Genomic DNA, 22,829 nt, shown 5'->3' with positions numbered 1-22,829 from the left:
AGTAATTAACACTAAAATTGGACTATTAACAAGAAACGAGAACATTCCAGCCTTTTAATGCCAGTTATTTTCCTCAGTCTAATTAGAGAAAATTGTTTTAGATTGTTTGCGCTTTGTATATAGTCTTTGTCCAGAAATGTGTCTAAAATCATAATTTTTAGAATTTGAAAACTTCAATAATATTGATATATGCTCTCCATTGGTTAGTATATATAGAAATATAACATATACCTAAGATTAGATTTTGTACTCTTAGGCGTACATTTAAAAGTAACACCCTCCATTTAAGCGTAGTGAAAACTGTTCAGTCGTTTGACTTTTGATGTTGTATCTTTTCTTAAATATATATATTCATTAAGAAAAAGAAGTGATAACACATTGAGATAATTGAAAAATACGTAACATTTTCTAGTACGAACAAATACGTTAAAACAACCATAATAATTAACACTGTTCACCATGATAAATAACTCATCTTACAAAAGTGTTTGTGTCACATAAGGTCATAAATTCTCTTTTAAGCAACGATTTGCATTGGCTTGACACAATGACTCTTTCAAGTCATGGTGATTGTGATAATGATTGTAAAGTCCGTTCGGAGCAACGGTCTTTAACAGCTTGTTTTTGTGGTTTAAGAGCCACTCAAAATGTATATGTAACATAGTATAACATTATTAATATTAATAAATCAATTAGGGAATGTGTATTACACAGTGAATTAGTGCTTGTGTTTTTTAACTATAGTGTTAATTACAGTAATTTGCACTGTGAATTTTACAATTTAGAACTTAGAGATAGTTTCTTAGCAAATAAACGTTAACAAGGGCTGTGTTAGTTAGCGCGTGTATGTCCAAAAATCTAAATGCTACCTGTTATGTTGTTGGCATAGAAAAAGGATTTTCATAGAGACACTGTAGTGACAAACATTGAAAGTGTTTATATATATATTTTTTTTTTAATGTATATCTGAATGTTGCAGAGGAATGAATCAGATGAATCAGCTAAGGTCAACACAGACAGTAGCAGTTCAGAAGAAATATTTTTCACATCTGGTTTGCCACAGCAGAAAAGTTTCTTCTTCATAAATGAGAATAAATGGAAGGAGTTACGGCAACATCAGTCAGGAAGACTATTTAAAGGACTGCAAGTGGACAAATATAATTGCCAGTGGAGTCAGAACCCTTAATCCGTACTGCAGTTTTGGATTTCGGAGACAGTGTGAAAAAACTCTCTTCAAGATCAAAGGCATCGGTTTTCAGGTTTATGGGGTACTGCAGATTTCAGGACTGCCCTGTCACTGTGGCTGTGGTGGTTTATGACAAAGAGACACTGAAAGCAGAAGTCGTTTTCAAAGGAGGTGAGGTCTGCCATAATAACAAAGAGCTGAAAAGGCGGCCTGTGCGTGCACAATCACGTCAAAGTGCTGGAGAACTCCTCAAAAACAAATTACCAAGGAGCTTGTACTTGGAGTCTTTACAGAAAGTGCCACAAAAGGTGATCCAATCTGGCAACAGGGATGATGCTCCAACAAAAGAAATCTTGAAAAACATTACATGGTCTGAAAGAAAAGCCAGTAGAGCAGATCCCAACGAGTTGATTAGCTTACAAAAGATAATTCAACAGTATCAGGACACTGAAAAGGACGTACTGCAGAAGATTCTGATGCATCCAAAGGGCGTAATGCTGTGGTCTAAGAAAACCTGGTCAGTTTTCCATCAAAGATGCAAAGAAGACATTGTGTACTTTGATGCCACTGGAAGTATAATAAGAAAAGAAAGTGCTGGAACGCCACCATACTATGTGTATGAGTTGGTTGTCAGAAACCCAACCAAAGGTGCTTCTCCTCTTCCAGTTGCTACATATGTCACATGTGACCACACTACAGCCTCTGTGACATACTTCTTGCAGGCCTTTCAGACTGATCTGGTCAGAGCATTTGGTAATCGGGCCTACAACAGGCCTGTCATGTTCATGTGTGATGGATCCCTGGTACTCCTCCGATCCATTTCCATGACATTCTGCAGAACAAGTCTAGAGGATCTGCTGCAGAAGTACTATGTCTTACTGAGTGGCCAGCATTCAGCACAGCAATTCAACATTCCCATTCTTCATCGATGTTTGAGCCATGTCATGAAAAATGCCAAGGACCTTCGTAAAAAACATTTATATCAATAATTAAAAAAGAATACAAGATTTGTAATGTAAAGGTCCTACTAACAGTGATTTCATTCGTTCATTTTCCCAGCATTCCAGAGAACTACAGGCTTGGAATGCATGTGTTTGGGCTCCTTGCATGCTGGGATAACTTAAAAGTAGTGCTGTCAAAATTATCGCGTTAATTGTTAAGATCAACGCGAAATGTTTAATGCATTAAAAAAATTTAACGCTGATTTTGTTTTTTTATTAATTTCCTGTAATCTAAGACCTTTAAATTCATGAGCACCTCTGGAGGAGGGGGCAACAGTGTGCTATGCTGGCGTTTGGCCTGACAGAAATGATTAGAAGAAGAAGTGACACCATGCTACTATCTAGCTAACACTAGCTAACACACGCAAGCATGGACGAGGGCGGACTTTTGGGTGGAAAGTTTCTCTTTAAGAAGTTGCCTGATGGCTTGTTGGACAAAACGAGAGTAAGATGCACAATTTGCAACGCTGAATTCAAGTACCACAGAAGCAGTTCATCACTGGCGTATCACCTGAGAGCAAAACACCCAACTGAATCCACCTCTACGGGACCTCGCCAGTCTACGCTTCAGGAGTATGGTGCTTGTGGACGAATAACAAAAAATGTGAGAGAAAAGGTAACCAATTTCTTGGTTGTTTGGATAGCTAAAAACTGCCGACCAGTTAGCATAGTAGAAGATGATGGACTGAGAGAAGTCATTCATGCTGCATCAGGAGATGAGTATTACAATCTGCCCTCGAGAGGAACCATTGTGTCGAGACTGCACACTTTGTATGGGGACCAGAGGGCTCAGCAGTCCAGCAAGCTTGTGCAAGTAAGGAATGTCGCTCTCACCGGAGACCACTGGACTTCGGTGAACAACGATAATTACTTAAAATATAAAGAATAAAAAAAATGTAATTGGAGCCAGGCTATTAATAAAGTAATTGAGATTAATCGCAATTAATAACAGAAAATTGTGAGATTAGTTAGTTAGTTTTTTTTAATCTATTGACAGCACTACTTAAAAGACATGGATGATGTTGTCCATAGTGCAGCAATAGTGTTTTGCAGTCCTTGTAGTGGAAGGAACGTAACAAAACACTACAACAACTTGAAAATCCTTATGCAAAAGCGGGGGACCCTGGATTTGGATGAAAAGACTGTGATTGCTGAAGATTACAAGGTTAGCTAAGATTTATTTTTTAAGTAACCATATTAATAACATTTTTACTTGTGTCTGACCCAAATGAATTAACGAATTCACATTATTTTAAAAATATGTATTTTAAACCACAATGACATTTTATATAATTAATTTTTCTATGGTTTGATAACTTGCTGAATACAGATATATATCTGTTTTACAGACTGATGTTCAGAATGCCCCCTTGAAGACCCATTTCCAGACAATTGTTGACAATGCAACACTGGACTGTGAGGGCGAAAGAAACATTTTTCATGCACCCAAATTTATTGCCGGTCTGGTAAATCACCTTCTACCACATGCAACTTTGTGGTCATCAATGATGTATTACTATCTTAAATTGATGTAAATGTGCTAAATGTTGAATTATCCATTTTAATTATGTTTTTGAATTACTTGTATTCTCCTTAGGGGATCTTGGACATCATGGTACTGGTCCTGCTTACCAGCAGCTCAGTAAACTCTATGGTGACATTCAGCAATCCAAGAACCAGGTATCATAGCGAGAAGAATAAGTGAAAAAGAAACATAAATTGTATATAAATTTACAATACATAGATACTGACTTAAACAATGTACTATTGCATTTAAGAATTTTACACAAGACAACAGAACCCAAGGAATCATGTAGAAAAGCCAGTGGGATTTGAAAAAAATCCGTATCCAGAGAAGGAGACTGACAAGGCTTGATGACTTTGTGGAAATTTGTCAAAAAATGCACGATGCCCTCCTGCTTGAATATGCAGACATGAAAAAATCAAGACAAAAAGGTATGAATAACTTTCTAATAATGAAAATTGTGTTTTATACAACTAGAACAAGAAACTAAGAAAAAGTGAAAACATTTGGCTATGACTATAGAATTAAGAGATAATAAAATAAGTAAGCATTAAAAGTATGTATGTGTAATCAACAGTCTTTTCGCGTGGAAATGGAAAGACAAACGCCTTAAACGAAAAGGTGTGTACGTGTCACCGTTAGTGACAGAACTGCCACTGAAGAAAAAGAAAACTGAGGTAAGTCATCATGTTCCCATTATTTTCAATAATTAAACCTTGTGATGTCCTCCCGATTGCCATACTCCTTTGGTCCTCTGGGGTAAAGCGTCTGCTTTGACTATTTATAAAGCATCAATTATAAATTTGCCGCAAAGCAAGAAGGTCCTGAGTTCAATTCCACCATCAGGCCGGGGTCTTTCTGTGTGGAGTTTGCATGTTCTCCCCGTGTTTGCGTGGGTTCCCTCCGGGTACTCCGGCTTCCTCCCACCGTCCAAAGACAAGCAGTTTGTGGGGATAGGTTAATTGGATAATCCAAATTGCCACTAGGTGTGAATGTGCGAATGAATGTGAGTGTGTATGGTTGTCTGTCTTTGTGTGTTAGCCCTGCGACAGACTGGCGACCTGTCCAGGGTGTACCCTGCCTCTCGCCCTATGACAGCTGGGATTGGCTCCAGCGCCCCCCACAACCCTGAAAAGGATAAGCGGAAGCGAATGGATGGATGGAATTATAAATTATCATCCGTCTCCATGTTTCAATGTTTTATCAAACTGTATTCCAACTGATTACCTGAAATCTTTATGTGTTTTGACATTTTTTTACACCTAGGCATGGGCCTTAGTGAACCCCCACTTTAATGCCAAAAAATGCATGTCCATAGGTGACATAAGTGCAGGAGGAAGCTCAGGTTTTTTGCTCTTTGCTGGTCACACCATGTACAGCTTTGTTTTCAGCAGTTGTAGGCCAAGGGCATATGAATTAAACAAGCTTTCAAGGGTGATCATTGTCTTTTGGAGACCTACTGTATTTAGCAATCTACACTAGCATGTTCTCTGTACAGCTGGACCGGGCATCACATACTGACAATGTTTTTATCTCATAGTTCCTCTGTTTACTTGGGATGTAATGTTGGACAGAATCCTTTAAGGGGACTAGGCACTCATACACAGTCATATCAGTTCCTGTATGGTACACCAACAGCAGGACAGATGCTCACTCGTTACATACATCTCAAATCAGAACACGTTTGTCTCATTCATGACCATATTCTTTTGTATAATATATTCTATTATATAAAGTCATTCAAAAATGTTCTGTTAAGAGGTAAAAGGGAAGAACACTGTTCAAACCTTTAAACAGGAACAGCACAAACAATATGATGCTTGTCAAAACCAGGTATTTTTAGAAATGTTTTTAATGTCTACATTTATGTTTTGTGTGTTATTGTCATAAATGACTCTGAAAATTGACATGTGTCTATCTTTGTAGGATGAGAGCCAGGAACAAATAGCCGTTTGCCAAAAAATAGCAACATACATGGCTAATAAAGCATCGGTCACAGTACGGAAAAGAGATTTATGCGCCTTCAAAGTGGATGCAATTGTTAATGCAGCTAATGAAAGTCTCTCTCACATGGGTGGACTTGCAAAGGCACTGTCTGCTACTGGAGGACATACTATCCAAGCAGAGAGTGATCTCTTCATTGCCAAAAATGGCAAATTAAAAGGCTGGACAAGTTGCAATTACCACAACAGGCAAACTACCTTGCATGAAGCTGATTCATTTGGTAGGCCCGTGTCTGCAGAATGACCCAACAGTGCACATGATATCCCATGCAAAGAAACTTTTGACTAAAGGTATTTTGAACGTCATGACATGTGCAGAGGAGCACAAATTTTCCTTTGTTGCCATTCCAGCAGTGAGCTCTGGAATATTCAACTTTCCAGTCTCAATTTGTGCTGATGTTGTAGTCACCACAATCAAAAAGTACTTTGAACATAAGAACCGCACAAGTCCTCCATTTGAAATACACCTGGTAAAAAACGATGATCCAACCGTGAAGGAAATGGAAAGGGCCTTCAAAGAGATCCTTTTGGAGCCACTCTCTGATGTCAGGAGGACAGCGAGTATACCCATTTTTAAAGTATAATTGTCATCTTTAGTGTTAGAAAAACAATTTATTATGAAATAATAAGTGAAACTTAAGAATTAGAGCATCTTTGATGCATAGAATAACCCTTTTCAAATTGTGCAATAAAAATTACCAGTCATTAAATACATTCAGGCTATGTTGTTCTTCTTCATTTGTTATGATTTTGTAATCACCGCACTTAGTGAGTATTATGTGAAATATATCAACATTAAAAACGTGTAATTCATGCAAAAGGTAATGCAATTTTTTCCTTAATAAAAAAATTAAAATGATCACAGCAGTAACAAATATTTTCGTTTAAATTCAAACCACAAATCAAGAGGCCAGAGGATTCTCCATCTACACTGGAAAGGACAGAGCACCTTGTGAGAAAAACAACCGGTCTGACAAAGGACACTGCATCACAGGTGATGTTTCACAAACAAACTCATTCACAATCAATTCAATAACTATGTCATCTGTTTGAAAAACCAAGTTTGTTTGTACATATTTTTGTAATTATATATTAGATTTTATTATATGTATGTGTTGATGAATGAAAAGTACAGACCACAGAAAAATGACAAATGTCAGTCCAACAATAAATGTAACTTTTACATGTTACTGGCCTTAATATTACAAAAACAACAGTAACTGACTCAATTTTTAATTTCTTAATGTAGTTTAACATCTCAAATAAATTACATTAAAATCTATGTCAAATTTGGAGATGTTTTCGTGTTGTTGCGTCAGGTACAAAAATACTTTTAAAAATTAGATTTAAAACCGTTGTAATCGATTACAATGAATGTTCTCATAAGAAGAATTATTTGAATTTAGTTACTATTGTCTTCAAATGTGTTGTCCACAAATATGCGACACAGGTCGCATATTTGTGGAAACAACAGTAAACGGAAGTTGTTGTTTCTGTGGTCCCATCTCAGATTAGAGGTAACAACTTTGTCATACATCACAGTGAGTTCCTGACCCTTAGACCACACAGCTGGCTTGTTGGAGAGGTATGTAATCCAGTTAATTAAAAAAAGAAAAAAGTACTGCATAAGGTTAACGTTAAAGCTGGGGCAGAACATTAGTTGTTCCCTACACATTCAGTAAGTACTGCTTTAGATCGACATTCCAGGCATATCCTCATGACCGAATACTGAATATACGCAAGTAAAAAAAATCTTTATTAACCTTTGTATTCCAAAACTTTATCATGTTTACAAAGTAATAAAAGCTTATTTATTATACTCCTCAGGTCATTGAAAGTCTCCTGCACCACTGGGGCTTTCGGAGCAGAGTGAAGCTGACCCCCCACCCACTTGAAACGTAAAGGCAAATAGGCGGAGCGGTTAGTGCTACATTTGTGCAGATTTGTGCAGGTAAAATTAGCGTTTGTGCTGCTACGGTTTCCGAGATATTAAACTTTATTTTATAGGTCATTCAAAGGTCACCATCCCCCCAGACTGCTCCAAAACAAACCAAAATGGTCTACTTTTTTAGTGCTACGTTTGTGCTGATTTGTGCAGGTAAAATTAGCGTTTGTGCTGCTACAGTATCTGAGATATAATGATTTTAATTATCACGGCCTACGCTGTATAACACCAGTGTCTGTGGCAGTGAGTTTCAGCTGCTGTGGAGTTTTGCACTTTTTCTAGGCTTGCTGCATATTAACTTTTATTAGTTTACACTTTAGGAACACAATTTATTCAGCGGAAAGGTTGATATTTCTTTTGTTACTAGTGCAGAAACGTACACAAGGTAGGCTAAAGTTTTTATTTTTTCTGTGGCAAAACTGAGTTTCATGTGAAGTGATTCACGTATACCTAAATTATTATTATTTTTTACATACCCAGTTGGCCTCTATGATTTTGTTTTGAATTATATATGTTCATTATTATTAATGTAGCTGTCTCAGAAAAAATGAAGTGTTTGCTTTGATAGGTTGTTACCTACGTGTAGAAAACTGAATATTCCACAGCACCCAGGCAAGGGATCTTCAACCTGCGGCTCTAAAGCAACATGTGGCTCTCCGGCCCCTCCACTGTGGCTCTTATAAGACCAAGTAAGTCATTTTTTTATTATAAAGACAACAAGAAAGGGTTCTGTTAACAGTTTTTTTTTTAATGAAATATCTGCATTGACTATTCACTGAATGTACAAGGCTTTTAAAAGTGATTTAATGTTTCTTAGGTTCAAATCTGTTTACTGTAATTTTCAAGTTGGTTGCCCATCTTTCCTAATTTTCAATTATTATGGAAAGGACTCACGTAGCTGGCTTCATTTTAACAAATACTTTTTTCCGTTATAAAGCTTTGATGATTCATTGTCTTATCAAATCTAAAAATAAGCATTTTTATTTACATAGCTTACACGATACAACAACTCATTTTCTAGATATTTATAGGCTCTTTCTTTTTTTAGGCTCTAGACAGGTTTTGTAGCAGCAGGGGGAAAAGGGGCCCTTTGAAATGAAAAGGATGCTGACCCCTGACTTAAGCCACCAGGTAAACACAAAACAAATACAGAAAAATTATTGACAGAAAAATGGAACGGGTACTTTCAAGGTTACGGGTGAAGGTGACTGGGTGTGTAAAAGCAAATATGCATCAGACTGACAAAGAAAAGAGTGTTAAAAGATTTTTAATTTAGAACTTTAACTTTATGTGCAAAACTGAACTTACTGTCAACACACACTAGCCATTTGAACACATGTAACTGTAATGAACCAAATAAAACAGAAAATGCAGGCAGCACTCATTATACTGTGTATAACACAGCATGGGGTTGTATTTTTTTCTTTTCAGATGCTCCTGTCACTCCATTTCCCAGGTCATCATAGCACTCCCACACACATGGAGCTCTCCTGCAAGTATGCAGTGTAATGCCCCAAACTATCAGTGGTCATCTTTCCATGGAAAGCAATTAATGCCCTCAAAGTGAACGACTTTCCTTGGAGAACCAGGTTGGAGGGAAATTCATTCAGTGGAAATTCTGTTTGGTTTGCAAGGTCAGTATCAATCCACACGATATCTCCAATGTTGTAGCTGTGAGTAACTGTCCCTGCACAGAGCTCATTTCCTGTGGTGCTGTCTTCTGTTTTGAATTCTGATGGACACAGAGATGGATTGGAGAGTGGCCTGAGGCAGGTAGACTCAGGTAGGCCAAGTCCTGCTTCCACAGCCGTGCCAAGATGAGCCATACCAGACTCTTTGAGGACAGAGATGGCAGGAGAAACAAATGGCACTTCCCTTGTCATCCCTTTGCTGAGGTAGCAGTGCTGTGAGGAGCAGTGTTTGGTAAAATAAACACTTGAGATGTTCCTCATTGTCTTAGCAATTACAGCGGAGATATTGCACTGAGCATCGATTTGGATCGCAGAAGACCTCAACGAGACAGCTTCAAACATTACACTAAGCAGCTCTGCTCTCCTCCTGTAGGTTTGTTGGGTCACACCATCTGTGGCAATGGCTTTCACCAGCTGCAGGACTGGGTTTTCACTGTCTTTCAGAACAGCATTTTGAAATGTGGAGCTGTCACAGAAGGCACAACATAAGCACTGAAAAAATGCATCAAATGCACAGGTATTGAGCACAGAGATTGTCGATTCCCCTAATCTAATAGGCTGATGGAGGTTTCCATTTTTTAATAATCCCACTTTCACTCTTTTGGCCCCAAAAGTTTCATCTGCATGGAGCCATTCGGTACATGAAGAGAGGTAGGAAGTCCTCTTCCTTTTTTTGGGTGGAACAGCTAGGCCCCTCCAGTTCTCAACTGCATCCCCATCAGCCGGAAGAATGTTTGTGGCAGCATCAGATCCCACAAACGGGTGAGCATCCATTTTTATTTTGTCTTCTGCATTGTGAGTCGTCATGGATCCAGAATTGGCATCTGTGACTTTCAGTGATCCCACTGTTGCCTCATCTTTGACCTTTTCTTTTGCAGAACAAATCCGCATATTTCCCTCGATGAATGAAAGATGACGAGCAATGAAGCGATCGACTCGAAGACGCAAGTTGTCATGTTTGAAAAGGCCATGTTTTATGTTTTTGAACTCAGCTTCAACAGTGGCTGAACTTGCTGTGATGCTGGTGCTTTGGAAGAGAGGGACCATTATTCCTGTCCAGAGTGGCAAGTAACTTGCCAGTCTTATTATATGAGGAATAATCTCAGGGAGAAAGTGAATATTATCTCTATCCCCGTTTGCTGCAGCAAGTGACCTGCTCTCCTCACATATTTCTGTTACCCACTGTCGTAGGTCAGTCTGGATCTCATCCACTGAATCCACTCTCTCACTTTCCTCCGTCTGTTCATCTGGAATGATGATGGAGTCTTGAGCAATTTGGGCTTTCAAGTATTTCTTGCACCTTTCTGAAGGAAGAGGGGCTCCAGAACTGTCATCACCTTCTGCCTCACTGAGGGCCACAACAGTGATAGCATGTAGGAGCTGTTTTGCATGGTCCAAACATTGAGACTGAAGAAGTTTTGCTAATGACCTGACAAAGAAATCTTTAACACAATGTGTTTTCTTCTTCAGGCAGTCCCACTGGCATATCATCTTGATGCAGTGCGCAACATCAACCCTGATATAACAAGGGGGGAGTTTGGCAGACTGGGTTCCAAGAAGGACATGAAAGCATTCATTAAGGTAGGACTTCAGATCAGGATGAGGAGTGAAAGCCTTGACCAGAGCTCCCAGAATTGCCAGAGAAAAGTCACTCACAGCTTCCTTTGGCACAGGTGCACCTGCACGAATCCATTCTGTCAACCAGTTTGCGATGGCATTAACATCATGTTTCTCTGACAGCATTTGCACCACTGGGACACTGGGGCAATTGTTTTCTTTCAGAATACCTTGATAAAGGAAGATATGGCCAGATTTGCCATTTGGTCTCAGCAGTTTTTTCACAACTGAACCGGTTGCATCAAAACACACAGTTGGGGGAGATTTTTTTGACAATGTCTTATAAACATGCATCTGTGTTTGACTCCAGTAGTGACAGAAAAACTTGTCCAGTCCAATATCTCGGATGCTACCACTGTGAGGAACACTATATTTTAACAATTGCAGAGATGCAATGGGGTCCTTATCTCCTAATTCCAAGTCTTTTCTCTCTTGTTTGGCTTTTCGCAGTGTGGCCAAATTTGGAAGGTGGCTTGGCTCAGGATCTCCAACATCCATCAGATCTGCTGCCCTCGCTGACCTCCATACAGCTGGTTCCATTCTGCCCTCACACAGCTCTTTAGCGATCTGTTCATGCAGGTTTCCAGACATGAACCGCTTGGAGTGGCCAGTGTGCAGGGAGAAATCTGTATTTCTCATGAAACACTGGAGCACCATTGGACTATTAATTGCTGGCTGTCTGTCACATGACATTTCTAACTGGCCATGACACTCCTTACAGTCGCCTCTGATGTCCAGATATTTATTGGTGACAGTTGGATGGACCTTTGCTCTACGGAACACAAGTGTACATGTATTTTTGATCTTCTTCCATATAAGATCGTTGATGATATGAGTCCAAGTGCCAGGTTTCAAAATTGTGTATTCCCTTTTTTGGGTAGGAGAAAACTTGTCATTGTATTCAACCTTTTCAGGAATAAATTTAACCCAGTCCTCAAAAGGGACTTCTAGTTCAAAAGCTTGACAGTTTTCTTGTCCAGGAGAAATGCAATGTGAATCTAACTCTCCTTCACTATTACTTTCCTGATCACTGATTTCCAAAGCTGACCAGATGTTGTGTCTATTTAGCTTCACAAAAGTGTACAGGGCCTTTGCTGACATCTTGTCTTCTAGCTGCTGACTCAGCTCTTTCCAGACTGATGCAGCTGGAGTGGCTATTTTGCCATTTTGGACTATGGCCTCTTTTGAATTGCAAAGAACTGCAAAAATGGAAACCTTGTCTACAGATGGCTTTCGAGGCATCTAAAAAAAAAAAAAACAACACACTGATTATGATGGAGCAAAATGTGATTTCTGAACTATATATACAGCCAGGAGCAACCTCTCCCCCAAGTTCTCCACCAATCTACACTTTCATATTTTGTGGAATTATTGTTTTTAAGATGGAGCTATTGAATTTGTGAGTTTATTAAATTGAGTCTGAGTATTTAACCCATGTACTGTACAGCACTTTAGTCCAGTGTACTACATGTTTTAAAGTGCTTTAGAAACTTTTTTCTTGGACATTTTTGAAAATGTTTAACATTGAAAAAAAATCCTTTTGATCCAGACAGTTAGCTATATCATGTATTAACTCAGTAACTAAAACCTCAGTATTTTAAATGTAAGCTTACCTTGTTCAGAAATCAGATGAACGCTGTTCTAAGAATCCTTCAGACACAGTAATGCCAAAAAATAGTTTTTTCTGCCAGAAAATGTGTATTTGATGCAAAAGACTGCTAGCTTGTTCGTTTCTCAAAAAGTGTTCATGGGAGTGTAAAATGTTCAAATGTAGTTTTCAATAAAGTTTTTTTAATCCACTCTAAAAAAAATAAATACTCAAGCATTTGCATCGTGGTTTCATGAACAAAAAGTGATTGAAGTAAAGAAATTGAAGTTTAAAAAAAAAATACACTTATTACAAATTTAGCTTATTAAATACAACAAGAGGGTTTTTTTTAACAGAACTTTATTGAACAAGTGAACACACAAAGTGAAAGGTCATTTGAAAAAGACATTTTTCAGCAGTAAACCATAACAGGATATCTCAAATCACAGGAGCACAAACGCTAATTTTACCTGCACAAATCAGCACAAACGTAGCACTAAAAAGTAGACCATTTTGGTTTGTTTTGGAGCAGTCTGGGGGGATGGTGACCTTTGAATGACCTATAAAATAAAGTTTAATATCTCAAAAACTGTAGCAGCACAAACGCTAATTTTACCTGCACAAATCTGCACAAACGTAGCACTAAAAAAGTAGACCATTTTGGTTTGTTTTGGAGCAGTCTGGGGGGATGGTGACCTTTGAATGACCTATAAAATAAAGTTTAATATCTCAAAAACTGTAGCAGCACAAACGCTAATTTTACCTGCACAAATCTGCACAAACGTAGCACTAAAAAAGTAGACCATTTTGGCCCGTTTTGGAGCAGTCTGGGGGGATGGTGATGTCATCAGCAAAAAATATAACTTTTAATATCTCGGAAACCGTAGCAGCACAAACGCTAATTTTACCTGCACAAATCTGCACAAACGTAGCACTAACCGCTCCGCCTATTTGCCTTTACGTTTCAAGTGGGTGGGGGGTCAGCTTCACTCTGCTGCCATTCGGCTAAATCTGGGGAATAATATCTACATTATGAACCACTACACGAGCGATGTGATCCTCTATAGAGAGAACTAATCAGGAGACAAAGCTTGTCCAAGGTAAAAAAAATAAATTAATATATTCTAGAATTAATTTTTTAAAATTTTATTAATGTCTCGAGATAAATGGAAAAAGTATTGTTGCAAATTTGTAATTAATTTCTAATATGTCACAGGTGAACTTTGACAACTACAGAGCCATTTTATCCTTTGTGAACATTGGAAATGTACACTGGAAGTTTCTGGTTAGTACAAGCAGCATGTCTGTGAAAAAAAGTTTGTTTCAGTAACACATTCTTCATAATTTATGTACTTTTAAAATTTATATATCTATCGCAGTACATAAATGCAGATGACAGCTGTCTGTATTTTGTCGATCCGTCAAGAAACTCTTTGGAGCAGGAAGAGTCTGACCGTGCAGCCAAAAGATTCCGGTAATTATGCGTTATTACATCTATATAATAAGATAAAATATTAGAAAAGTGACAGGAGGACTTAGGTCTTTTTCTAAAGGTGAACATATGGTCGTAGATGAAAGTTTAATAAAATCCGTGGTTATCAGTTCTTTAAAGAATTTAAAAAAAAAAAAAAAAAACTTCAAAATTACACACATATGTAATTTTAAATAATAAAAAAAAAAAAACCCTGACAGTGTTTAACCCTCAGGGTTACTGGCCATTTGTGGCCACTTTGCTTTTCGCTTTTCGCTTTTTTTTTTCGCATTTTTGTTCTGTTAATGCCAGTGGAATTAAACTTCCCAAAGGTGTGTATTTTTGTCAGATTTTTTAATTTTCAACATCAGCTCCTTAATAATGTCAATAATATTCACTATACACTAAATAGTTCCTAGATAGATTTCTAAACACGCATGTCCTTTCAAAAATTGGATCATGCAAGTTAATCCTCACTGATATTTACAATACAGATCCACAAAGGGAACTTGGAAGTGAGGTAAAGTGGCTTCTTTTATGGTTTACATGCTAAAATTTTCCCAGGAAAATTGGTTGTAGCTTACTGAACGTAATAGTATTGTAAATATGTTTTTTTAAACTTCAGGTTATTAATGCTTATCTGACGCTCTTGGTGAGCAAATTCAACAAAGAAAGTGCTGACAGAGCATTTATGGTCAACACATTTGAAATGACACTCCTATGGAAGCAGAATAAACCAAAAATGTACGTATTAAACAATGTTCTGTCATTAAGTTGTCTTTAAAAGCTTCATCATTGAGGTGGGTCTAGTTAACGTGTTTTTTCACTGTCTTACAGATTGACCCAGGGTTGTACAAGTACATTTTGGGAGTTGCCAATGAAGGTCATCACTGGATGCTGGTGGTAACAATTTTTTCGTACTTCATGGTCATTGCCGTATATACGTAATAGGTGACAAATTAAATTCTCTAAATTATAGACTTGGAGAATTAGTTGCAATGAAGAAAAGAGAATGTTGAAAAAACATCTAACTAAGACATTGTAGGTATTGTTTTAAATAGTTTGTTACCCATGTCGATCTCATGGTCAAGCATAAATAAAGTAGTGCATTCAGTCTGTAACTCTAAACTCTAGTACTTCAACATTTAGGTGATCATATCTGGCGAGAGAAGCAGCATTTTTCTAGACCCACTGGGTGAAAGGAAAAAGCACTAGTGATGGGATTTCCGGCTCTTTTTAGAGATCCGGCTCTTTCGGTTCGGCTCACTAAAAAGAGGCTCCGAACCGGCTCTTCAGGTTGTTTTGTTGCTTTAATTAATTTATTATTAACAATAATATAAAATTATGCACAAAAGGAATTACTAACGTAAAAACAAGTGGTTTTATTTATATATGTTTATATATAAATATATGCGGTGGCCCCTAGAGACAAAACACGTACAAACTCCAAAACACATTTCTAGCATGAACTGAACTTCCAAAGCAGAGCTACTAGATCACTTAAATTACACAATTGAAAGCATGTGTGTATTGTTTGTGTATTTATACACAGGCACTCATATATATATATATATATATATTCAAATAATTTTAAAAAAAGTTCATTTACCTGTTATTACCACACACCAAATCCGGTCATTGGTACTTGCTGGCTTGTGTAGCCACAAGATAACAAAGGCTCAACACTGCGCCCAACATCCTGGAGCACTTCTGTTGTTCTTTTGTACGTGTTTTGAGTTTTTATGTGCTTCTGAGTTTTTATATGCTTCTGAGTTTTTACGTGCTTCGGAGTTTGTACGTGTTTTTACGTGTTTTGGAGTTTTTACGTGTTTTTACGCGTTTTGGAGTTTGTACGTGTTTTTACGTGTTTTGGAGTTTGTACATGCTTCAGAGTTCGTACGTGATTTGAAGTTTGTATGTGCTTTGTCTCTAGGGGCCACCGTAAATATACTTTTATTTATTCACTCCACATAAAATGTAATAAATAAATCATCTAATACAAAAATCAACTATTCACATTTCCAGCTTCTTCCTTTCACAAATTTAAAGTGAAAAGAACACAAAACACTGCAAACCACAACACAATTAAATATAAATTATAATATGAAAACTAAAAGAACATGCATATTCTCTGTCATATGGACCTGCATGAATAAACTTTCTCAATCCTTTATCATCTGCAACCGAAAATAGTTGTGGATGATTACTATACCTTTCTAATGTTGTTGTCCCTGCCTCTCTTTCTCTCTCTCTGGCTCTGTTCCTGTGCTACTGAGTGTAACTACCGCCCCTCCCCCCTCTGCCCAGCGTAAAGCACAAGGCCCGCGTGCAGAGTGAAGCGGGAAAAAAGTGCGAGAGAGAGGCTGAGAGAAAGAAAGAAAAAAGAAAAAAAAAACCCACGTGACGGCTCGCGATAAGGAGCCGGCTCGCGTCGTTCACGTCAAAGAACCGGCTCTAAGAGCCATTTCGTTCGCGAACGACCCATCACTAAAAAGCACATCAAACACTGCCAGGACATTACAAGGTAAAGTAGTCTCTGCATACTTGAAAACACAATGTAAATATAGTATCACAAAAAACATTGACAATTTAGACATTGACATTTAAAGTTAACATAAAACTGTAGTAGTTGCAGTGATCTTTAGAATAACCCATTTTATGAATCCCCGTCTGGCATTTCGGAGTTGATGTATGTTGGCAAAAATATAAATACACAAACCAATCAGACAATTTTAATTCTAACAAAACTCCACTGATGGTTAATCAGGTATTGTATGCATGCATGTTCTTTGTGTCTGGGGATGGGCATCCAGGTACACACCAGCTCACTCCTTGGCGGCCGCTTATCGGGGCCTGGGGCTCGCTCGGGCCACTTCGGAGGCGGGGTGCCCCCGGCCTCTCGGCCTGGGGCTCGGTCACTCAGGCACAGCTGGCTGCCGGCGGAGCTCACGGGCGCGTCACTGCAACTCCCCCTGGCTTCTGCTCGGTGGCTGCTGAGTGAGCCCTCATCTGGGACTCTCCTCAGCTCTTACTGGGACAGTGGCGCGGCTGTTGGTCTTCCTTGGTCTCTTGTGTTCTGGGGGCCTCTGGATGTCTGGAGTTTTGATCTCCTCCATACCTGCTTCATACCCTGGTGGACGGGGCTGTGGCTCCCCACACTCCCTAGCAGATCGTTACATGGAGAAACCTTTGGAATGCAAGCATGCTGATCCACACAGGTATGCACACAGGTGTACACACGGGTATTCACGGACACGGACTACAGCTTTCTTGGCTGCTGCCTCAAAGCACATTGTGCGCTGTCTATCTTGCGTGCTGCACAATATCGTTTATTATTTAGTATCTACTGATATCTACTGCTAGCTAGTTTATTGTGATGAAGCTGTTTTGTTTTTTTATTATGTTGCTCTTTGTTGTTTGCTTTCTCTTCTGTTTTTTCTCCATACAGGTGACCCAGGTGTTTTTGTTTTTGTTTTTTTCTTTCTTCCCCCCCCTTCTCACCGTCTCTTCTCCCCTTTGGTTTTCTTTCTCTACCTCTCTTTCTTTCATTCTTTCTCCCTGTCCTATCCCCCAGTCATGTCTGTCCCGTTTGTAGCAACTGAAAATAAAATAAATTCATAATTATAATAAAGGTCAATCAAATGGACCAATATGGCAAGGCCATGATGATCCACTTGGTAAAATAAATCCGCTTGGCATCTTTCTTGGCCTTAAGACAACAATTCTGATGGCTAAAGATCCAAACGGGACACAAAAAAAAAAAAAAAAGGTATTGTATGCATGCTACAGTCAGTGTGCCTAAAAGCAATTAATGCTTCTTGTGTGTAAACAGCATCTTCTTTTGGGAATAATGCAAAATCTGCTTTGTACCCCAGAAATAATTTTGGATAAGAGGGCAGATTGTATCCGTTAAAAATACCCTCAACCTTTTAAACATTAAAAGAAAAAACCCATTCCATGCGTGCTAGATGAGGTAAGACTTTAGCTTGTTAAAGATTATTTTTCCTCCTAGGATTGTATAGACTTGTTATGTTCCCTAAACACACTTAAAATGTCATTAAGTATTTGGATTTGTGGATTACAACAGCACAATTTATGTCACTCTCAGCAGATTGCTTCCCTGATTGGACATCATGAAATGGACATCCAAGGTGGACTGAGACAGCTCAAGATATGTAGCAAAAAACAAACAAACAAGACACCTTTATTGTCCTCCACATCTGTATCTCTGACTGGTGAAAATTCACTCATGCACTCCATCTCCATGTCCAGTTCTGATAATACATCTAAAAGAATCATGGCTGGCACGAATATGTAGCTGGCGCAGTGATGACTTATCTTCCAGACTACAAAAATAAATAAATAATAATAATTATTTTAAAAAACTGATGGAACCATTAAACTAGTCGAGGGTGTCGGTTGTGAAACATGACTGTTCAGGAATATCGTCATCACTACAGCAAATGTGCCAAAGTTGAAAATCTGAGTAAAGTGCTTGCGAATGAGATGCAAGAGTGAGTATAATACTATGTGACTTGAGGAGAAGGAGGACACAAAAGATTTGTCTGCTGTTGTTAAGGGATACCAGATCAGGATGGTGGTTTAATGTAGTATTTGATTATATTATAAAATACAAATTTCTATTCTTCTGCTTTGATATATAGAAGAATATCGTGCCCATCTGTAAATAAGAAAAAAAAACTTAAACTACTTGTTTGAGTTTTGTTGAAGTTCTTTTGTTTCAGCTACATTTCATGATTTACGGCAACCTTTATTTAATATCGCAATTTTTTCTTTGTATGCTCTGTCTGAATTAAGTTATGTGCTTATTTGCCACATATGCACACAGTCTCTTTCATGTATCATACAATGTGAAGTGCAGTTGGGACCGAAATGCAAGGATGCAGAGAGGCCAAAAAGAAGGCAAAAAGCATAAACTTAGCAGGGGACACGGAAGAACAGAATCTTAGCCATTAAACTGATATAAAGTAAAGCAACACGACCAGACAGCGTACACAGTGTGACAAGACAAAGAAGCATTACAAACGGAGGCTTTAAATACATGCAGGAGATAATCAGGGAGAGTGGAAACATAAGGTAACAAGTCACAGCTGAAACTAATTATGACAAAGGAGGCAGGACCAACAGCAAGGCACAAGAGACAGTGGATTATAATCCTAAACATGGAGACAGCAATTTTACAAGAACATACAAAGTTGTAAAGAGGAGGCCAGAATAAACTAAAACAAAATTAATTAAATATTAATATACTCCAAGAAAGACAAAGTCCCAATAAACAAACAGTAAAACTTGTTAAAAGCTACCTTTCAATATATTCAGTTTCTAAAAGGCACAATGACCAGATAAAGCATGTGGCAGTGTTGATATTTAACACAGACCACCAAGAAATGTTTTTGATGAATCAACTGTGGAATTTAACGTATCTAAAATTCATATTGCGGTATAATTTGAAGCATGTGTGGTAACAATATATGTATCGTGATATATTCTTTTCTTGTGTGTCATATACATGTATATGATCTTAAAATGACTCAACATATACATGTCAGATATATTGCAGATGAATAAACACACTTCAAAAAAGTACAGAATGCCGTTTTAAGAACATTTATTGTGCAAAACTTAAAACAAATTTAAATGACAAAACTTTTCAACTTTTTCCAAACAATGTAACACAAAATTCTTAAATAACAAATACAAATGAAGATAAATGCACGAACATTTCTGAATAAAATGCAAGTAAAATATCAGTAAAACTCAAAATTCTAAATTGTTTAAAATAAAGTGCAAAATGTAAATAAATACACATTACAATTCTCCCTGCTGTCCTGATTACTTATTTATATTGCACATAAAGCTGCACATATTTGAATTGAAAACCCTTCACGTTTAACAGGTGTTACGGCCGAGACCGTTTTGGACGAGTGACAGGACTCAAACGCAGGACGCCGAACAGCTCGTAAGTAGATTTTAAGAATAAAGTTTAATGTTTCCACAAATATTCATAAACAAAAAGGTGAGAGTAGACAAGTACGACGTTCCACCACTGAAACTAAGTAATGATCTGGTCTGGGTCAGAGAGGACAGCTATTCCAGGGATTGGACTGGAAAGCAAGTCACATTTGATCCAGGAAAAGGTCGGGGTCACTGTAACAGAGTGCAGATGTTCAGATACGGATAAGGAGACATATGAATATGTTGCTGGTTCAGAATCCTCCTTCGTACTGCGTACTTGCCAAAGGAGGTCGGAGATGACGTAGAGGGGTGAGTAGTCCGGGTGTGAAATCCAAAAAACTCCTGGCGTGGAGGCAGAGAGGCAGGTAGGTAATTTGGGTAATAGCCTGTGGGACTGCCAGATGGTCCAGCATCCAAGTAGGTGCTCTTCGACAGGGGTTGACAGTTGGGTGTAGCTAAGAGAGAGGCGCACAAAAGACAAACATACAGTGAGGCAAAGTGATTCACAAAATACATAGGGAATGATGGTGGTGGCCTGCACTGACTGACGTTAGCAGAGAATCTGGCGAAGAGAGATTGAGTACGCTGGCCTTATGAGTCCCCGGCTAAATTACCCACAGGTGTAAGCGATCAGCAAAAACACTGAGGCCCCTCCCCGGGGTGGAGACGCCGGCTCGGAGGGAGACACACTGGCACACACCCGGACCATGACAACAGGTTCCTTTTCTGTTAAATATAGCACAACAAATTTCAAACTTGCGATATGTAGTGCAAATACAAACACAACAATCACACAGATTCTGTCATGTCAGTGCCCTGCCAAGTTGGTACCAGGTGCCTGGTTTTTCTGTCTGCTTTCAGGACCTGTGATTAGTCCTTCTCCTGTTCAAGCACCCGTTGAATCATCTGTTGTCAAGACTTTTTCCCATTGTAAGAAAAGGCACTTACTATTTTCTTGCACTTGCCAATTGCACGTTCAACACAGGTGTCTTTCATACTTCTCTCTCTCCAGTAGCTGGAGTTTGTAAGGGTGCCATTTGTGAGTAGCTAATATCCGCCGAAGGGATGTTCGACTAATGCCACTCTCCAGTGACATGCAGCGAGTGCTACGCTGTGGGCTCTTGCTGAATGAAGCTAGGACAGCCACTGATGTTTCTTCATTAGTGACAGTTTTCTTGCATCCACATTTTGGCAAATCCAACACTGAACCAGTTTCACGAAACTTAGCAAGCAGTTTGCTAACTGTAGCATGGGAGATGGGTGGTCTCGTAAGGTGTCTTGCATTGAAATCTGCTGCAATGACCCGGTTACTGCGTTCACCAGATATCAACACAATTTTGATCCGCTCCTCACGTGTTAACCTCTTTGTTCACAGCCATTGACATGTCAAAGAGAAAGTATTCAGAATACGTTGCTCTCATTGAGTGACATAACAGAATATGTTACAAAATACATTTTGGGCCATGTAATCTCTAATCTGTAGTGGAATACATTTTAAAAGTAGTCTTCCCAACACTGACAGAGATGATTGTGAGAGACCTACAACCTCTTTCCATAGTGGAGGATGATGGCTTCGGGAATTTTGTTTAGACACTTGACCCCAGGTACAAAATTCCAGGTAGAAAATCTTTAACGGAGGGGAAACTACCAGCTTTTTATGAAGACTGTTGTGCTAAGATTAGAAAGGCACTGAATGGTGTGGGCAATGTTGTGCTCACCACTGTGATGTGGACATCAAGAGCCACAGAAGCATATTTAACAGTCTCATGCCACATGATTGATGAAAACTGGCAAATGGTGGCATACGTGCTATAAACATGCTGTGTGCCTGGATAACACACTGCAGACAATATTTTTGCACAATTAACTAGAATTACAGAAGAATGGGCCATAAAGGAGAAGATTCTGGCTGTTTTAACAGATAGTGCTGCTAACATGGTTGCTGCTGTGCGCAAAGCAGGATGGAAACACTACTCATGTTTTGCAGACACTTTAAATTTGGTGGTGAAAGACTCCATTAAAGCCCTGCCTGACTTGCTTGAGCTTCAGCAGAAAAGCAGTGCTATTGTTGCTTTCTTTCACCACATCACTAAAGTTGCAGACAAGACAAGAAGCAGCAGAAGTTCCCTGAACAAAAACTTATTCAAGCAGTTGAGACAAGGTGGAACTCCACATTCTACATGTGGGAGAGATTGCTTGAGCAAAAAGAGGCAGTTACCACAGGTCCTCTGTGTCCTTGGGAAGAGCTCACTTTGTTTAAATGAGGAAGAATGGTCTGTCATTCATCTCTCCATCAATGCACTGAGACCATTTGAGGAAGGAACCAGAGAGAGGGATCAGGATCCACTACTTTGGTGGAAAAACAATGTTCAAACATTCCCCTCTCTGAGCAACCTTACCAAAAAATACCTGACAGTGGTTGCAACATCAGTGCCAGCTGAGAGGATTTTTTCAAAAGCAGGGCAGTTAGTGATTAACAGAAGAAATGCATTAAAGGGAAAAAAGGTTAATATGATACTGTTCTTGAACGAAAACCTGTAACCAAAACCTTTGTTCTGCACAGACAAACTGAAGGCTTTGGGGGTTGTTAAGTTGTTTACTTAGTATTTATATTTTCACCAGTTGTTGTTTTTGTTGTTCAGAATTTTAATTGTTATTTTTTGTATTATAGTTTCTCAACTGTACTTGTTTGTTTAAATTTGTTTACTGGTTTGGGTGCACTTTTTTGTAAAGGTTTTTCTAAAAAATATTCATAATAAAGCATTTTCTATGTAATTATAAATTTTCTCCTGATTATGTCCTGGGTTTAAAAAAAAAAACAAAACA

General features: G+C 38.5%; 3 protein-coding genes and 2 long non-coding RNA genes across 7 annotated transcripts; all 5 read left to right on the top strand.

Annotated features, from left to right (window-relative positions):
* The first annotated feature begins 1,263 nt into the window (after positions 1-1,263).
* Positions 1,264-2,339, top strand: LOC146683709 (uncharacterized). Its single transcript, XM_085445572.1, has 2 exons — positions 1,264-2,167; positions 2,251-2,339. Exons 1-2 carry the CDS (start codon positions 1,264-1,266, stop codon positions 2,337-2,339), a joined length of 993 nt encoding a protein of 330 aa, XP_085301698.1.
* Positions 2,340-5,686: 3,347 nt separating this feature from the next.
* LOC146683708 (protein mono-ADP-ribosyltransferase PARP9-like) lies at positions 5,687-6,299 on the top strand. The gene is made up of 2 exons (XM_085445570.1): positions 5,687-5,957; positions 6,007-6,299. The coding sequence occupies exons 1-2, from the start codon at positions 5,687-5,689 to the stop codon at positions 6,297-6,299; spliced, it is 564 nt and encodes a 187-aa protein (XP_085301696.1).
* Positions 6,300-9,146: 2,847 nt separating this feature from the next.
* On the top strand, positions 9,147-12,770 carry LOC146683707 (uncharacterized). Of its 2 annotated transcripts, XR_014917465.1 has the most exons (7): positions 9,147-9,294; positions 9,406-9,555; positions 9,725-9,868; positions 9,966-10,113; positions 10,230-10,724; positions 10,822-10,932; positions 11,419-12,770. It is a non-coding gene; the product is annotated as an uncharacterized LOC146683707 (long non-coding RNA). The 2 variants fall into 2 exon arrangements; XR_014917464.1 differs by lacking the exon at positions 11,419-12,770 and having other exon boundaries at positions 10,822-11,389.
* Positions 12,771-13,258: 488 nt separating this feature from the next.
* On the top strand, positions 13,259-15,285 carry LOC146683706 (uncharacterized). Of its 2 annotated transcripts, XR_014917467.1 has the most exons (5): positions 13,259-13,656; positions 13,773-13,841; positions 13,936-14,547; positions 14,653-14,771; positions 14,865-15,285. It is a non-coding gene; the product is annotated as an uncharacterized LOC146683706 (long non-coding RNA). The 2 variants fall into 2 exon arrangements; XR_014917466.1 differs by having other exon boundaries at positions 13,936-14,771.
* A 3,170-nt stretch (positions 15,286-18,455) lies between these two features.
* Positions 18,456-22,768, top strand: LOC146683705 (zinc finger BED domain-containing protein 6-like). Its single transcript, XM_085445569.1, has 4 exons — positions 18,456-18,541; positions 19,945-20,007; positions 21,608-21,816; positions 21,850-22,768. Exons 1-4 carry the CDS (start codon positions 18,456-18,458, stop codon positions 22,542-22,544), a joined length of 1,053 nt encoding a protein of 350 aa, XP_085301695.1. The 3' UTR covers positions 22,545-22,768.
* Positions 22,769-22,829: the final 61 nt, after the last annotated feature.

The sequence above is a fragment of the Copadichromis virginalis genome, linkage group LG22, assembly GCF_057382275.1.
Source record: "Copadichromis virginalis isolate Kocher_CV1m ecotype Utaka linkage group LG22, C_Virginalis_male_GT1.1, whole genome shotgun sequence".
NCBI lineage: Eukaryota > Metazoa > Chordata > Actinopteri > Cichliformes > Cichlidae > Copadichromis > Copadichromis virginalis.
The sequence above is the reverse complement of the archived record's forward strand: the minus strand, read 5'-3'. Positions and strand labels throughout refer to the sequence as shown.

Bases quoted from the DNA above. Each gene is read 5' to 3' on its own strand.
- LOC146683705 (XM_085445569.1), top strand. From the start codon at position 18,456: ATGACTGTTCAGGAATATCGTCATCACTACAGCAAATGTGCCAAAGTT. The intron at 20,008-21,607 runs GTAAGTAGATTT...ACTTGACCCCAG, and splicing joins CGCAGGACGCCGAACAGCTC to GTACAAAATTCCAGGTAGAA. The intron at 21,817-21,849 runs AAACATGCTGTG...AACACACTGCAG, and splicing joins AATGGTGGCATACGTGCTAT to ACAATATTTTTGCACAATTA.
- LOC146683708 (XM_085445570.1), top strand. From the start codon at position 5,687: ATGGCTAATAAAGCATCGGTCACAGTACGGAAAAGAGATTTATGCGCC. The intron at 5,958-6,006 runs GACCCAACAGTG...TTTTGACTAAAG, and splicing joins TAGGCCCGTGTCTGCAGAAT to GTATTTTGAACGTCATGACA.
- LOC146683709 (XM_085445572.1), top strand. From the start codon at position 1,264: ATGGGGTACTGCAGATTTCAGGACTGCCCTGTCACTGTGGCTGTGGTG. The intron at 2,168-2,250 runs ATCAATAATTAA...TTCCCAGCATTC, and splicing joins CCTTCGTAAAAAACATTTAT to CAGAGAACTACAGGCTTGGA.